This window comes from Pyrgilauda ruficollis, unplaced genomic scaffold, assembly GCF_017590135.1.
Source record: "Pyrgilauda ruficollis isolate IOZ18807 unplaced genomic scaffold, ASM1759013v1 scaffold75, whole genome shotgun sequence".
In the NCBI taxonomy this organism is placed as follows: Eukaryota; Metazoa; Chordata; class Aves; order Passeriformes; family Passeridae; genus Pyrgilauda; species Pyrgilauda ruficollis.
Window position 1 is genome coordinate 236407 of NW_024529377.1, and position 18418 is coordinate 254824.

The following is an 18418-nucleotide window of genomic DNA, read 5'->3' on the forward strand; positions in this document are numbered from 1 at the left end:
TTTTAAAGCTCACCAACTTGATAAATCCAGAACCTCCTGACAAATAATTTTATGTGTTCATCTGACATAAGGTTTGAGTCATCTGGACCCATTCCCTCCTGCCTCAGCTAGTCTATTGAGCACCAATCACAGGACAGTGACTTTGCACTTTGTTTGCTTTGATCCAATTATCTAGTACAAAGCTCCAGTGACTATTGTCAGGGCTGACAACACTCTGCTGTCTAAGCAATGAAGCCACTGGGGCTCATAGCACAAATCTAACTGTTTCCTGTTCTCTGACACCAGATGCAGTAAATTACATTTACTCCCAGATCCCTGAACTCCCAACCCTCTATTCACGAACAGCAGAGCCAGTTCCTGGGTGGGACGGATCAAGCAGAGTAGCTGGTAAGTCTCAAGGAACAAAGTATTATAATACCAGTCCAATAGCCATGAACTCTTTTTGTTATATTACTTTAATGAGTCTGGTGTCCTGATATCATTTAAATACCAGGAAATACTGATTGATGTGTATTGTAAATAAGTCAAGGCTTTTTGAACTCCAGTGAGTACTCTCAAAACAAGGTAGCTGAACTATATACAAATACTGTAGGAAACACCCTTTTTTTTTAACATGGACACATTCAGTTCTTTCCATCTCTGCTGGTACAAATACATAGTATTTAGGCCAAGGTTTTGTGTCCTCTCTTGTACCCATGCAACTCCAGACAGGCACTCACAAGACCACATACATTCTTCAAATATTTATGTCATCTTCACTTCTTTGTGTGCCATTCTCTCTTCTTGGGAAAAGGTGGGCTTGTTTTGTGCTTGGAGTCATACAGAAAATTTTCTAACACTTATTTTTCAGATTATGTGTGTATCTTAAATGTAACAACAAGACTGTTAGAAGCTGTACATTTTTATTGTTTTCAAAATTCTTGTTTTCTAAACAATGTACTCCCTATGTCAAGACCAAGTTGCTGGTGGCTACCTAAAAGGTGCCCCAAGGAAAGGGATAAAAGGTGGCTTACTTGAGAAATTGATTAACCAGCATAGCAAAGCAATGTTTGCAGCTAAGGCACTGTGCACAGCTATGAAATGTGTAATTTTTTCCATAAGTTCTGTTGCAAGCCATTCCAAAATCTTTTCTTCCACCAATGCTTACCCTGATCTGTCTTTAAAGCAAGCTTTTCTGTGTGTTTTGTGCCACTGTGTCAAACAATGAGAAAGTAATAACTTCTTTCATATTTTGGATGACTCAGAAGCCTTGTTAATGTACTCCTTGATAAATGTATCGTGTGTGTGCAATAGGTGTTCTTAAAGGTCGGCTGTAACCATCCATCTTAAAACAGGCTCAAAGTGTAAGTAGATTTTTTTTTAAAGCAAAGCCTCTGAATCCACAAAACAGGCAGAATCTAGATCCTTCTGTTGGCACGTTGGTATCTTGTCCTGAAGTGCTGCATCATGTTTCACTCTAATTAAAGCTTCTGCAGAAACGTGTACTTGTGAATACTGGCTGTCATCTTCAAGTACTGCTTTCAGTTCCAACTCTATTGTCCTGTAGTTTTATACTCTATTAGCAGATCACATTTTGCAGTAAATATGCATTGGTTAAATAAAGACAATTTAGCATCAATGTTAATTCATTTTGCAACTACTTTGACAAGCTGGGCTGCTAGGTTTTCTCACAGAGAACAAACATGCACACAGGCAGAGAAGTAAGGTTCTCTTATTCACTTCTCTCATGGCAGTGCCTTTTACTGGTGAGCAGCTTTCTGAGAAATTCACGCATGTTTATGTATTTACTTACCCAAGTGGCTTTAATGTGTTCTCTGAGTCGGTCATAAACCACACGTTATGCCAATATCCAAAAACATTGCAGTAAAATCACAGTAGAAGACATGAAAATAAAATGTTGACAGAGTCAAAAGCTTAAGTAAATTAGCCAGAGCTGAAATACAAAAGGATCACTCCTGTTAACTTTCTAGGACAGCATCCTCAAAGAAGTGCTAGAACTTGTTGCCTGAAGTCTCCCTAATATATAAGACATTGTTACATGACACTACTCCATACCATAGATAAAAAAAAGTATCTTGCAATTCTTCTTAAATATAGAACCATAGAATTTTAGATTTGGGTTGGAAGAGACTTTAAACATCATCTAGTTCCAACTGCCCTGCCATGGGCAGGGATGCCATTCACTAGATGAGGTTGCTTAGGACACCATCCAGCCTGGCCTTCAAAAACTTGCAGGGATGGGGCATCCACAGCTTCTCTGGGCAACCTCACCACCCTCTGAGTATTTAAATCTGCCCTCTTTCAGTTTAAAACCATTGCCCTTTGTCCTGTCTGTATCTGCCCTTATAAAGTCCCTCTCCCTCATTTTTATAAACCTCCTAATGGTACTGAAAGGCTGCAATAAGATCTCCACAAAGTCTTCTGTTCTCCAGGCTGGACAATACCAGCCCTCTCAGTCTGTCTTCATGAGAGAGGTCCTTCATCCCTCTGATCATCTTCATGTCTCTCCTCTGAATCTGCTCCAAAAATGTTCACATCTGTCTTGTGCTGAGAATTGCAGTGCTCCGGGTGGATAGAGTAAGGGCAGAGTAGAGGGGACAGTCTCCTCCCTCAAGCTGCTGGCCACACTTCTTTTGATGCAGCCCAGGATACAATTGGCTCTCTGGGCTGCAAGTGCACACTGCTGCCTGATATCCAACTTTTCTTCCATGAGAACCCCCAAGTCCTTCTCCTCAGGGCTGCTCTCAATGACTCCTTCTCCCAGTCTGTCCTCACATTTGGAATTGCCTCAATCCAGGTGCAGCTCCTTGCACTTGCACTTGTTGAACTTCATAAGATTCTTGTAGGCCCACTTCCCTGGTTTGTCCAGGTCCCCCTGGATGCCATTCCTTCCTTCTTTTGTGTCAGCTGCCCTGCTCAGCTCTGTTGCCATATGCAGATTTGCTGAGGCTGTCCTGGATCTCAGTGCTCATGTCATTTATAAAGATACTGAAGAACACCAGTCCCAAGAGAGAACCCTAAGGAAAACCACTCATCACTGGCCTTCACCTGGATACAGAGCCATTGACCACAACTCTGGCTCCAGCCAGCCAGCCAATTCCTTTTCTACCAAATGGTCCATCCATCAAATCTATGTCTCTCCAATTTGGAGGCAAGGATGTCATGGGGGACCATATCAAAGGCCTTACAGAAGTCTGGATAGATGACATATTTTGGTCTTCCCTTGGTGACCTTTGCCATTATTCCACCACAGAAGACCCTCAGATTAGTCAAGCATGATTTTCCATTAGTAAAGCCATGATAGCTGCCTCAGATAACCTCCTTATCTTTTGTGTTCCTTGGCACATCGTCTAGGACTATCTGCTCCATGATCTTTCTAGGCACAAAGGTGAAGCCCATTGGTCTGTAGTATGTAGTTTCCCAGTTCTTCCTTTCTCTCCTTTTAAAAAATGTGGGCAGTGTTCCCCTTTTTCCAGTCAGTGGGAACTTCACTTGACTGCCATGACTTTTCAAATGTGATGGAGAGTAGCTTGGCAATAACATAGAATTAAAGAATCATTGACTAGTTTGGGTTGAAAGGGAACTTAAAGATCATCTCTTTCCCTCAACCTGTCTTCTGGGGGCAGGGATACCTCCCAGTAGACCAGGTTGCTCAGAGCTCCATCCAGCCTGGCCTGGAATATCAGCCAGTTCCCTCAGGACTCTGGGATGCATGTCATCCAGTTCCATGGACTTGTAGCTATTCAGCTTCATCAAGGGATCCCAAACATGTTCTTCACTTGCAGTGGGAGGGTATTCACTTCCCTCACATCCATCCAGAGGATCAGATACTTCAGAAAATTGGGAAGCCTGACTCCAGTGAAGACCGAGGCAAAAGAGCTCATTGAGAGCTTCGTCTACATCAGTTTTCACCAGTTCTCCCTTCTTGTTTACAGGGCGATACTTGGCCTTTTTTTCCTAACCTGTGTACTTACAGAATTCCTTCTTGTTGCTCTTCATGCTCCTTTCCAAGTCCTATTCCAGCTTAGCCTTGGCTTTCCTGACCCCTGACATTAAATCATATTCCTGTACTCACCCTGGGTCACTGTCCCTGCTTCCACTGGTAGATGTTGCTTTCTTACTCATTGATTTGAGGAGGTGGCTTTAGCTCAGCCCCTTGATGGTTTCCAGCCTAGGTTGTTTATTTCCTATGCACTGGGATAGAGAGATCTTGCATGCTAAGAAAAGTGGTCTCAAAGCCTTGTCAGCTCTGGTCAGCCCCTCGGTCCTTGAGGACAATTTCCCAGGGGATCTCATTCACCAACTCCTTGAACAGCTGAAGGTTCTGTCTTGTAAAATTCAGAGGTTTGTCTTTGCTCCTTGCCAGAATCATGCTCCTCAAGGTCACAAACTCAAATACAGCCAGGTCCACATGATTTAACTATCAGATTTTTGCTATTTGCTTTGGAATTCATTCCTACTGTACAAGCCTTCTTTTAATGCACAATACTGACCTAAATTTGTGCATCAAAGCAGGGATGGTCTGACAGATGGCATGCTCTTCTGCACTGTAAATACATGGCACTAGACTATTTCACATGAAAATCACCAGTATGTAATGAAAGGTCATGCACCAGATAATATTTTTAATTTTCAAAGAAGAAGAGAAGCACAGGGGAGCTGTAGGGGAGCTCAAGGTGCTACTTCTCTCTAAGAAGGTAATAGGCAGCCGGTTAATGGACAGGTGGTGCCCTCTCTTTTGAGTTATGATGCTCAGGACAAATCAGGAACTTCTGCCCATTAGAGATTATTTTCTGAATGTGCTGTTGCTGCCTCATGCTTCAGCTTAGCTTCAGTTCAGCTGGCCACTCAGAAACATGCCAGTTTCAGGATCTTCACCACAGAGAAGCCAGCCTCTATTTTTGCCTTTGTAATGTTGAAATTTATTGAACAATATCTGCCTGAGCAGCACTGGTGAAGTCAAGTGATGTTGAGTCCACTCATCCAAGCCCTAGGCACCAAGCCAATAAACAAAATTCTTCATCCTTTCTTCTTCCCCCCCAAGAAACTGCACCTAGAAAGTTCTAGAGTGTTAGTGTTGGTACTTGCATCTCTTTGTTCAATTATCACTGTAAATTGGATTAAAGGCTTCAGAGCAGAGGCACTTGAAAAAATCATAAAGGGCACTTGCACACCATTTCCTGGGCTGAGACAGACCAGAGCAAGTGATCCATGCTAGCTGCTCTCTGAGCTCCCATATGGTGCTGTCTGACAAAGTTTCTTTCAGACCAATTGCTTTGTAGCTTAATTGCTACCAGCCCTGGGGCAACAGTTTTTTCTTTATTTCCAACCTTAATTTCCTGTTTCCAGCCATGCCAGCTGCCTTGCAGTCTCCAGCTGCACGCCTCAGAGCAGAGCTCAGGTCTCAGCCTTGCAGCTCCCTTCTGGCTGGCCCAGGCCAGGCATGAAAACACCAGCACAGAAGTGATATCAAAAAACTGTGAGCCCTACTTTAGTGTGGAAATGAGCATCCTGTGTCCCTAGTCCACAAACCTCCTGAAGCAGTGGTAGTACACAGTCCTTAGGGATAGTCCACTAGGTTGCAATGGTCAAGGGGAGAATGGTGCTTCTGCAGCCCACTCTAGCCTTCAGCAATGCTCACTCTCAAGAGGCAGAAATGCTGCTCACCCACAGGCATCTCTGTCCCCTGGCCCCATGCAGGTGTTTGTGTGGTGTTGTACTTGTCCTAACCAGTTCCTGCTAGGGCTGGCTGAGGTCTGAGCAGATGTACACAGCATGTACATGGACAGACCCAACCATTTTGCCCACCAGACAGCACTCTGAGGGGACAAAGGAGACCACGTCATGAACAGCATGCACATGCTCACCAGCACATTAATTTTCTGTCTAGCACTGTAGGCACTGTAATGATGCATGTCATGATAAATTTCCTATTGATGATGAAATACTTTGCTTTAAGGTTACAGGAAAAGTAGTTCTACTGTGTGTGAATAAAAAGACTGAGAAACTATATTCAAGTAACAGTAATTTTTTATATTAATTTTTTTTTTAAATACAAACATACCAAGCTACATTGCTTCTTTGGGCAAGGATATTCTCTACTCACTTGAAAGTAAATCAGGAAAAAAAAGCAAACATTCCAGTTTGTGGTATTCCCAGGTAAGATAAATCATGTTTATACCACTGAGGTTCGTTGATGAAAGTGATCATAGTAAGTTTCACAAACACTTGTCACTGCCTGTGGTAATTTGTAATTAAGTGTCTGTGGATGTCTGTCCAGGAGCCAAATGTCTTCATATGCATACAAGGAATGCTTAAACAAATGAATACTTTGGAAAGTCTGAGGATGCCTTTGCACATTTTTTCTTTGAAAAGCTGTCTAGTGGTATGTCATCATATCTCAGAATGGCTTTTGGAGCAGAGTAGACTGCTCATCTATTCCTACTGTGTGGTCTACACTTTTCATCTCATTACTACATCCTTAACTGCTAGAAAACCATTGCTATTCTAAAGCAACAGCCCTCACACATGTTTTTACGTGTTGTTTCATGACTCCTTGTAAATCAGTTCCTTATTACTTTTTTCTTCAACTGTCACAGTGGTGCTTGATGCTTAATTCACATAAACAAGGGAGCACATTTGGCTATTTTGTACATTCTCTTAACCTGGAAGCAGAGGTCACAGTTGTTGTCTTGGTCTGGAAGCTGAGAGAACTGTCCTACCACACACCTGTGGGAGAACTTGTCCTATTCCCATGAGATTTTGTTTTCCCACATGCAGAACAGAGATAAACAATATTTCTTCACCCTTCTAAAATGTTTTGAGTGCTACAAATGGAAGAGTTAATCAAGGACAAGTACTGATGGTTAAATGGTCTGGGTGTTGCAGCAAACAAAACTTGTTACCAACTAACTGACAGTTCGATGGCAGAAAAGAGAGTAGAGGGGTTCTCTCCGAATTTTGAGTCAAGTTCAGATTGAAAAGTTAGAGGGCAACCTGCATGCTATCACCTCCCCTTGTCTAAATTACACCTAACCTCTTGGTGCTCCTAGTTGACCAAAGACAGCTCCATGTGACGTGAGCTGGAAGAGAAGGTCCTGTTTGAGCGGATATGCCCATCCTCCACCTACATAAAAAGCCATAGTGTAACAGTGTCCACAGCGTTGCACCCCACCTCTAACGTAGAATGCTTATCCCTTTAGAAGCAGGAGACAGGAAAAAGGGGCAGCGTAGTTTTCTTTGTCTGTTTGGCAATTAACCATTCACTGGCTTTTTTTGTTGTAACATGCACTTCCTCTCTTGTTTTCATTCAAGCTTTGTGCACCATGGAAATTAATGTGGAGAAAGACAAACAGACAGGAGAGACCAAGATTGTCTCTGCTTCACCTGTTGGCCCAGATGAGGCCCATCAAAGAGGATTCAAAGTCTATGATGATGGTTCCAAGGTAGTCTATGAGGTTCACTCTGGTGGCACAGTGGTAGAAAATGGAGTACATAAATTAAGCTCAAAGGACGTAGATGAACTTATGCAAAAAGCTGGACAATCAAGTGTAAAAGGAGGGTATGAAACAATGACTGTGTCAGACAAAAATGTGGTAGCCGATGGAAACCTTAGCCATATGAAGGAGCAAATGCTCTTCAAGGAGGCAAAGCTAGAAATGGTACACAAATCCGGCAGAGGACGTGCTGTGAACCCTCAGCCACAAGACAAACCCTGTGGTGGTGAAACCCCAGAGCCCAGTGCAGATCAGCCGGTGACAATGATATTTATGGGCTACCAGAACATCGATGATGAAGAAGAGACAAAGAAAGTGCTGGGCTATGATGAGACCATCAAGGCAGAGCTTGTGCTGATTGACGAAGACGATGAGAAGTCACTGCGGGAGAAGACAGTGACTGATGTTTCCACCATGGATGGGAACGCTGCAGAGCTGGTCTCTGGCAGGCCCCTGTCAGACACGACAGAGCCCTCCTCTCCTGAGGGGAAGGAAGAGAGCCTGCCCTTGGAAGCTGCCCCAGGTACACAAAAGAAAAAGCGCTGTCAATGCTGTATTGTCATGTGAGCACCTCCTCCTTCCCCGCTCCAGGCAGCTCCCGCTCCATCACTTACCTAGACCTCACTGTACTTCTAACTGCAATACTGTGAACTGGAAGTGAATGCCTCCATTGCCTTGCAATTGGGTTGCTTTTCTTTCTAGTTCGTCTGGAAGAGGAGTGCATGGTTGTTTTCCCATCAGGCATACTATTTGATGTTGGGGAGGGGTTGGGGGCTTTTTGCTTCTTTTTTTCTTTGTGTTGTTGGTGATGGTGTTTTGTTTTGTTTATCCTTAATACTACAGAGTGAGAGATAAATGAGAAATGGAACATATGTTTTCATATTTATTTGATTTATATATATATTTTTTATATATATAATGAAAACACTTTTTACATTTTTCTTTAAGTATCTGGCAGGCTTGATCAGATTCCTAGGATTTTGTGGGAGTCTGAGTTTCACAGCCACCAGATATGAGAGCCTTAAAAAAATGTTACTTATCCTTTTCATGAAAAATCACATTAAGCATTATTTTATGTATCATATTTTTTATTTCTTGGGGAAAGGCTCAGATCACTTTACTGTTTTGATTCGCTAAAAATCAGACAAGCCTTTCCCAAAAAATCATTTTGCTTTTTAGTAACTTTCCAGTTTAGTTTGCAGTGCCAGAAAAACCCATTAACCATTTCCACTAATTGGTAATACCAGAAGTGGACCTTAATTATTCTTTCTAGAAAATGTATGAATGATCATTTTGCCTTATATAAATCTTCCAGATTACAGTATTGTATATGCACTTCATCTCCCCAAATTACAGTTGAAATTGACATGAAAAAGATGCAGCTGTCACACCAACAGAAATGGAGTCACTCGTCAGTTACTTTCAGTAACTCTGCCAATGTTTATACATGAAATTTTCCTGCTGAACTCCAGTCGAAGAGGGACGCTGCTTTCTATTTCCATAGAATATAAATGAACTTTTCTGACAGTCTGACCCTGTTCCTACTGGATTCAGTGGCGAAATTCTCAGTGCTGGGAATGCGGGCAGGGCCAGAGTTTTCTTTTGTAGTTCTTACAGAAGTGTAATTTCTCACAGAGTGTACCTCCAGTGCACCTACATAATGACAGGCAATTGGGTCTGTTGCTGCCCTGCTTGTCCAGGTAAAACTCCTGTGGAGGGCCACTGGAGTTTTGTCAGAGCAGCTGTTTTGGGAGATCCTGTAGCCACAAGACTAATGTTTTCAAAAACTGCTGGTGGTTTTGGATGCTTCATTTTCTAACATGGGACACTAAAAGATGCCTGATTTCCAGTGCATTTTTCTTCATCTGACCTCTGAAAATCAGGCCTCTTAAAAACAATTAAGGTGAAAATGTAAAAATGTGAAGGCATCCAAAATCAATAGGTCTTTCTTTTTTTTCTTCTTCCTTGATTCTTCTAAATGAGAAAGCAGCTGGCTTTTTCGTGGTGAGTTATTATGAACCTGATTCTTGTGTCACACTGGTTTGGCTTAAGTTTAACTTCACTCATGGTAGTGGAGTTACGCTGGAATTATAACTACATGAGTGAGATTAAAAATTAGGTATTATATTTTCTGATAGTGTGAACAAGTACTGAAGATTATTTTGAAGTGTCTTTGAAACTATCAGACTTTAAAAATCAATAACAGCAACTGAAAAAAACAGTAAAAAAAAAAAAAAAAAAAAAAAAAAAAAAAGAAAAAAAAAAGAAAACAACAAAAGCCTCTTTTCAATCTGAGGTGGTTCCTATGATATTTCTCTTCTTTCTTGGATGGTGCTTTTACTGCATTAATTGTTAGTCCAGAGCATCTGATTGAACACAGTTCTTGCTCTGTACTCTTTTCTTTCTGTGCCAGTAAAAAAAGACACTTGTTCAGTGGTGGTAATATGAGGCACACTGAAAACCTACACGTACAAAAAAGCAAAAGGTAATTCCCATGTTAGGTCACTCAGCTGTCACTATGGAACTGGTCAATGAAACTTCTCACCACTGCCCAGGTGACTGTGAGACAAAAAAAACCAAACAAGTAGTAAAAAAAGCAAGAGTAGTGAAAGACTGTCTCACCTCTTTGACACCTGCAGAAATGTTGCTGACCTCCATATCAGCTGGAGTGGCAGAAATGAATAGACTTCCACATGCTCCCTTTGCCTCCCCTGGGGGCATTTGGTTGAGAGAAGGACCAAACTCACCCAGAGAATCTCTGCACATCATTCTTTGACTCAGGCTTAGGTGGTAAAGTTTTATCACAGAAGGGGCCACAGAGCCTAATATTGCAACAAAAGGTCTGGTGGCTGTTTGTTAAAAACTAGCAGCCTGTGTGTGGTTTTGGCTGAGTTGTGTGAGGTTTAAGGATTTTTTTGCTTGTTGTTGGTGGTAGTGGTTGGATTTTGATTTTTTTTTTCCCTTTCTCTCTTTTCCCAGAAATGCTGAGCATTTACAATTTTAAACATTTCTTAAAACAAGACCCTAAGTTTCGATCCCAGTATGGCAGGTGAGGCTGCCCCCAGGCATGTTTTGGAGCCCTGCAACACAGAGGGTGAAGCCCTTTCTGTCTTGCATCTCCCTGTGAATGACGAGCGGGCCCGGCACACTTTGCAATCGTTCTGTCTCTCGGGACCTGCCCACCTCACCAGTAACACTCAGATCTCCCAGCCAACTCCTCCTGGCCTGGCCAGTCATCTTGTCGCTCACCACCTTTTCCTCTCTGGGTGTGATGCCACCTTCTCAGCCACCCTGGCCTCATGGTGTCTTCACAGCCTAATCTTTTTTCTCCTGCTGCTCCTGTCCCCATATGAACTTTTTTTTTTTCAAAACCTCCTGCTTGGGAAACTTGGGGTATCATACTAATCTAACCCGTTCTGTCCCTGCATCTCTTGAGCCATGTGCTCCCCTGTCAGATGACCTTCTGGTTCAGCACCAGCTCAGCATTTTGGGGATGACTCCCTTAGCAGCCAGCTTTGGGAAATGTTTGCTGACGCTGGGACCAGAACATGTCTGAGACCACTGCACCATCTGAGGCACAGCACAGTGGAGAGATGGTGGCACACCACAGTCCAGAAGTGGCCCTTTAGTGGTTAGAAGTAGAGCACAAGCCTTAAACCTTAAACCTCTCAAATACCTACTGCTCAGTACTTGTAGCTAACATTGAGTGCCTAGGAAGGCCAGTTGTTTTTATGTGTTTGCATTAACTCCATGGTTAACAGGCCCCAGTAGGTCCAGGAAAGCTAAAGGCTCACCTGCATAGGGTTGGTCTTTACAGGTCAAAGGCAGTTCCCCACCTGAGGTCAGGAAAAACATGAAATAGGAGCTAAAGGGCCTGAAATCACAGGGCCTTAGCTGAAACACTTACTGCAATCATCCTCCTCCACAAGGGCAGCAGCCATGCCTGGACATGGCCTTGTCCCTTCTAGCCATTAGCCTGCAGCCAAGTTACAGGGGAATTCAGATGCATTCGGCCAGGCTGATGAATGTAAACTGGTTTTTCAGGGGTGGTTTGGGCTTTGAAAGGGTTGGTTTTCCCCTTACCCTTGGGTAGGAGGCTGCCTGTGAAAATCCATGCACAATCAGGCACAAGGAAAGTGGCCTGCTCTGTGGTCAAGCAGAGAGTTTTTTGTAAGGATCATTATGGGATGGGTTTTTTAATATTGTTTAAAGCAATTGTTTTTATATTATTTTAAGCAAAATCCCTATCTGTTTAACTTATGCCATCACATGTACATTTTCAGTTTCTGCATGAGGGGATATGAAAAAGAAGAGTCAGACACTGGTTCAGTAATAGCATTTTGCCACAACAAACTGCTCGCCTTAACTTTTGTAAGAAAAACAAAGAAAAACCTCTTTTCAGTGTATTTTTTCCTGGACTGGGAAAAAAGTAACCTAGGAAACTTTTTTATATTTTGTATTTTCTAAGTTTCTATATACCCACTCTTCATGTCGTCCCTTGTTTACATTCAGGGACCATTTCTTTTGCAAACCACTGCATTTTACTTCCATTTTTTCTTTTTTTTTTTTTTTAAAACAGAAAAAAATACAAATCAAAAACCACAGCGTTATGATTGGTGGCTAGGCAATCTCTTTCAATTACTAGAATATCAATACAGAAAGAAAAGAATTACAGGGTTGTTTTCTTTTTTTAATTTCTTGTGGCTGATGTACTGTATGGTATATGTTTACAGAACTCCTCTGGTCTGCCTTTGTGATGTTATCTAAATGAATGACGAAGTAGGTATGATGTGCCATTTGACAGTTTGCCTTAGCACTCTTGAGTTTCCTTCTTCTTTTTTTTATATTTTATTTCCTTATTTTTTTTCAAAAAAGTGCAGGCTGTATTCCAAAGCTGTATAAACACAACATTATCTTTCAATCCCCAGCGAGAGAAGTGTGCATAAGCCCTTCTTCAAATGTACCTCTACCAGTGCAGTATGAGACTTCAGCACTGCAAGCAAAACCGTGCATACCTAATTCTGCTGTGTGTAGAACTGTTTCAGTCAACAGGACTCCTCACAGGAAGAACATTGTAGGAGTCTGCAAGATCAGGGCATGAATGATCAACGCAGAGTGTAGTTTGGGTGCTCCTTACGTACCTATACAGATTTTGTACGCTGCTGAGTTTGCCCAAGGTGGTGTAATCAGAGAGGCTAACTCTAAGCATTGTACCTCTACTGAGAAAAATACAAAACGAAATGGTACTTAACGTCTGGTAGGATCAGGTCCTGAGTCAGCATTGCTACCATCCATGAGCAAACATTCAGAGGGACTTCCCCGACAGCTAATATATTAGTCCCCTGCCATTGTACCTAAGTTCACTGCTGATTCTTCACACTCAAATTATTAAGATTCCACTGGCTAATTTGAGCAAAAAGATAGCATAGAGAGTTGCTAGAGAAATAAAAGGCATTCTACCTTTTAACTTAGTCAAACATCCAAATGGCATACCTGGAAAGTAAGCGGGGATATCATAGAAAATGTAGTATTTTACATTTGTGTATTTTTTTAAGGAATAAATATTTTTGTAATGAGATACAAACCCTAGATGGGTATTGAGTTTTGGAATATCATCCTTCCCATGACATTGAGCCTTTCAACTTTTTCATACGTTTATGACAATGCCCAAATTCTTGGGATCTTTTGTAGACCTAACCACATTTTTTTCCAGGAAGAAGGATCACAACACTTTTTAAAGAGGCAATTTAGAAGAGTAGAATCCAATATAACTGCTATAGACACAGCTAAATAATTAAACATGTTTCACAGAAAAAGGTGGGCCTACACCTTCTACAGCTAGACAAATTTCTTTACCTAGAAAGCCAACATAGTAGGCAATAGCTAACTACTTTCAGCAGAGTGGTATGGCTAATAGGGGAAACACGTTTTGTCATATTTTATCCAACATTAGATTTCAAAGTGCAAGAGATGGTGCCACTGGAAAAAGTTGAACAAAATATTTTAGACGAACTAGAGGATTTTCCCATATGCTGAGGCATGGACTCTTTATTTTTTCTAAACTCACTAAGTTTCAACCAGTTCTCGCTGTCTGTTGGAAAGTTTACCATTTGCTCAGATTGCGTTTCTTGAGCCTTCTGAGCAGCAAGAGTAAACTTTAGTTCTGAGCTTAATAATTGCAGACTATGACAATATCCAACAAAAATATAGACTGTAATTTTTGTATGTAAATGAGTAAATTCTATAAAATGGCTGAATTTATTCAGTTTAGAATATAAATGGATTGTCACCTAGTCCAAAGAATATAAATCCAACTTGTAACATAAACTTCTATTAACTTAGCTTGTAAATAGTGGCAAGGGTGCATGAAGTTCTTTAAGATGTCCCACTTGTATTTAAAATTAAACAATTGTAAAACGGAGCCTTTTTCCTTGTGGGTTCAAAGAGTCTTGCAAAATCTATAGCTTTTTACCTGTGATGGTTCCACTTAGGCTGTTCAGTTGATTAAGAATAGGCCACTTTTCTTAAGGGCAAACTTGTGAAGAATTCCAAGCCCCTTCCTTCAGTTTGCAAAAGCTTCTCTTACTTTGCGGGGTTTTGCTGCTATTGTATTTCAAGGCTTTCCTGCAATCGTTTCCCAAATTCTTCTCAAAGGTGGATTTAGGGGTTTGTTCTAAGAATTAATCTACTTCAGAAATTGAATTAGAAAACCCTTAATAATTTTTTTAGAATTAGCCAAGTAACTCAAGCTCACCAGTTTTGGTATATTTATACATTTGTAACTTGCACTGATATGTTAGTGACATGTACCAAAATTTAGACCTTGCATATCTATTCATAGGTCTGTAAGACCTAAAGGTTTGCCCATGAGCATAAAATCAAGCACCCAAGTAGTCCTTTTTTAATGGGATGACCCAGACAAGTAAAATTTAAGCACATGCACAAATATGTATAGGGTTTGGTCATTAAGCAATATGCTACAGGCAAAGCTTATGCTGTTTTAACTGTGTCTTCTTATTAGTTTAATTAGAATTTTAAATGGTGTTGTGAAACCGGTGCACTTTTCTGCAGAGGGTTTTAGAGCATGGTCTCCTTGCTGACTGTGTTTGAGGAGACAAACACCCTCCAAGAACTCTCAAAATCCCACTGCCTGGAGACGCAGGGGACAGAGAGGTAAACTTTACACCTCCACACAAACACAACAGAAAAGAGGCAGTGTAACATTTATTTCCAAATTTTTCTCTCCACACATCTCTGCCCCAGACTCTGCCTGTCCCCTGTCTCTGTGCTTGTTCTCATTCTGGACACTATGGCTCAACTGATCCCTTTTTCTTCATCCATCTGCTTCCCTTTTTGTAGTCTAGAAAAAAGAGGGGGAAGAAAGGAGAGACCGGACTTATAAAATTCACCCTAGGCCTGCTGGTGTCAGTTCTAAGAAATTATGGTATCTTGTCTTCACTATTTGGACATTTTCCTGCATTTTCCTAGATTCTTCAGATATATTTGTTATTAGAGGAGCACTCTCCCTCTCTATTCATCTGGAATCCTATGGGTTGCCCAAACAGTGAGTTCCATTAAAATCTCACTATTTAGGTAAATTTTCTGTCCCTCTTACTATTCCTTGGGAACACACTATGTGTCTTGAACTCATATGAGCCAGATGTGTCCAGGTACATAAAATATCAGCATCTATAAAGCAGTTCTTACAGCAGCAGAAGGCAATCCACCCCGTTGTATGTCAGGTTGCTATTAGCAGGGCAAAAAAGCCTGGAGAAAATGTGAACTTCCCCACAGACTGATCCAGCATGCAAAGGCATTTTCAGTAAAATTAGCTGCCAAGAATTTACAGGTATCCCTCCAAGATAATATGCCTGTTAAAGAGAGCCAAACTCCAAAATTAAGAAGGTTTTGTGCAACCATATAAAGTCCCAGTTGAACCTGGTGCTTGAGCTACACTAACCTTAAGCACACTTTAAGTATAACACATACTTTGCACTGTGCAGGTTAGGGATAGCCTTGAGGATGTGTGAGGATCAGCCAGTATTTATTATTGAAGTGCTTTACTGATGATGGTCTCAAATACTGTACCTGTTATTCCCGTTATTTTGCAAGGAACTGCTTAGGGGCAGATACAAGAGAAATAATCAATCTGAAAGTTTTTGCTTTTCCATTGTCCAGCTGAATCTGACTGCAGCAAAGGTAGCCAAGAAGGAGCAGGTCAGGACAAATGCAAAGAGCACATTTATGAAGGTTTTCTGCCCCTCCCAACTATGTTCCATAGAAAAAGAATTACTCTTTTTAGGGGTTCAAGAAAATGTTGTGTAAAATGCAGCTTTTATGGTGAATGTAGATTGTGGTTGAGATTTTTTTAAGCTTTAGTCTCCCACTTTCTTTGTGAGCTAATGTAAATAAAATCCCATTTTGTTGGGGAAAAACTGCTGTGCTAACACTGGATTAGAATTGCTGGGGATAGCTGCTGTACTTTGTAACCTGAAGTGTACTTTTTTGACTGTTATGTTTTTTTCTTCAGATTAAAAAAATGAGTAAAAAAAAAAACCAAAATAAAAAAACCAAGAACACTGCCAGCAACAGCCATGCTGTAACTGTGGCTTCTCTTTTTTTTTTTCTCTGTACAGTATTACTAGTAAATAAATCTGCTTTTTCACTGCGCCTATTTCTGTGTCTTTTTACTGTGTTTCTCTCTACCTACCACTGTTCAGGATATGCTGTGATCTCAAGGACATACTGCAGAGGAGCTGCCTCTTTCACTAAAAGAATTAAAGTACTAACTCCACAGTTGGTTTTTTTTTCCCTTTCCTCCACTGCTGTGCCCTGTTGCTGTTATTTTTATGAGATCCTTCATACATATTAACTCATCGTACCTGTTACTGTCTCATTTCCTTTTTCTTTTTCTTCTCCTGTGATTCTTTGCCAAGCATATTGTGGACCCTGTTACTCTAGGATCACATGGCACATTTTCATATTTGCAGAAGAAAAAAAAAAATGGTTTAGCTAGCAAGGCAGTAAGTTCTGAGCGAACTTATTTCCTGAGTGAGGGAAGTATTCCATACAGCGTATATAATTTGTGAGAAAAGAACACTGAATTATTCAAGGACTGATAAAGTAAACAGTATGCAATTTTCTTTCAGGGCGTTTCACAGACAGCATCCTCTATATCAGGACTAAAAGAACCTCACCATAGTCTGACTTGCAGGGGGGGAAAAAAAGAAAAAACCCTCAAGTAGTTTTTTGGTGGTTTTTTTTTTTTTTTCCTGAAATGCTATGTTTACCTGAGGTTAGAACTATGATAGGATGGATTACATAGCTAGGCGTCACATGCCTTCTTCTCAGAAATTTAAAAATTCATCTTAAACTTTGACGTTTAAGAAATGCACCACAAATTGCCCATTGCTGCACAAGTACCCACCCTCTGCTCCTTTCACCCAGAAGCCATACAGATAAAATGTATATGCACACATACACACACAGAGACCTTTGCAATATGGTACTTTTTAGCATCACAGAAGGGAAAATGGCCCTGCATTTCTGCTTTGTAATTTAGTCCTGAAAGTTTTGCAGTAGGTGGGGCTTCAAATTTTTGGTTTTTTTCTACTTGTGTTCCCTGACAGAAAGTCTGTTTGGCTGACCAAGAAGACTCTGTGAGTGCTGGGAGAACTAGCATGGTTCTGTCCTCAAAGGACTAGAATTGATTCAGCTGAGAGAAATTATTATCATTATTTCAATCTCTTTGATTTTGTAATACCTTCCTAATTCAGAATGTATGTCCACACGGCAAAAAGAAGGATCATTAACTTGATTTAGCAATAGTGTCTGAGAGAAGACCATGAATTGACAAGGGCATTATCATGTGCAACTAACTTAGTGCTTGGACGCTTGGATATATCAGGTACATATTCCATCTCTTAGTGCATACCATGACCTGTGACATACTCTTATTTATTATTTTATTTATTTATTATTTTATTTATTTATTATCTTATTCCACCTCACTTTATTCCATAGCCATGAGAAGATTTTCAGCTGATAATTCCTCTGCTGTACAAAACTGAGTCATCTAAGTAAACATCAAAAAAAGACTAGACAATTTTAATATTGCTGCTGTTACTAAGGTTTCAGAAACCGGGTATTTCCATGCATTTCCCCTTTAAAAATTTATAAGGAGAAAAAAAAAAAAGTGGGGTTGGGCTATTTTTAATAAAATATTTAGCAGCTGGTCAAATAGCATGACACTCCCCTGAAGCTCAAATGGAGTAGTTCTGTGGAGGTCAGTGACTTCACAGAGTAAGGGCATATTCAGCATGTAGGAGGCCCTCAGGTTTTGTTTCTTTTTCATTCATTTTAATAGCTCTGTATCCCTCTGGTAACAGAAGGAAAATAGATGCTTACTCTCAGAGTTCAACACTCAAGGTGTTTCAGTAATTGGGCAAGTGGAGGGAGGGAAATGGAATAGCACATTTTCAGAGAGCCCCTTACTTTCCCGCAAGACCCTCCTTGATGCCTCAAAACTCATACCAACGCTGCAATAAGTCTTACTTCACACTATGATATTTTCAAAGTTACATGAGGAAAGCTTTAAGGCTAGTAACTGTAAGAATTAATAATAAAAAAGGGATAAGAAGTATATAACAGTTTTTGCTGTTCCAAGACCTCCATTTGCAGTTCTCATGTGCTGCTCAGATGTGAATTGCACTAGGCACAGTCAGAAATGAATTTGCTGTAACTGCTCAGGGGAAATACAGCTGGTCTCTGGAACAGTTTGCAGAACCACAGCATTTTGCACAGCTGTGCAGAATATCCTCCACATTTACCTGTGACAGAAAAAACTACCTGCTTTATTGTCACAAGAGTCTAGTCAACAAAGATCACATTCTCAGATGAGACAAGGAAGGAGATACTTGTAC

The 18418-nt window shown here is 40.8% G+C and overlaps 1 protein-coding gene across 1 annotated transcript in view; it reads left to right on the forward strand.

Moving 5' to 3' along the window:
• The window catches only part of PALM2AKAP2 (PALM2 and AKAP2 fusion), a 267640-nt gene that overhangs the window by 117501 nt on the left and 131721 nt on the right, over positions 1 to 18418 (forward strand). The window contains exons 6-7 of the mRNA XM_041486284.1: positions 286 to 387; positions 7315 to 8019. Of these exons, the coding sequence (XP_041342218.1) occupies positions 286 to 387; positions 7315 to 8019 (807 nt within the window). The remainder of the gene's footprint in view (positions 1 to 285; positions 388 to 7314; positions 8020 to 18418) is intronic.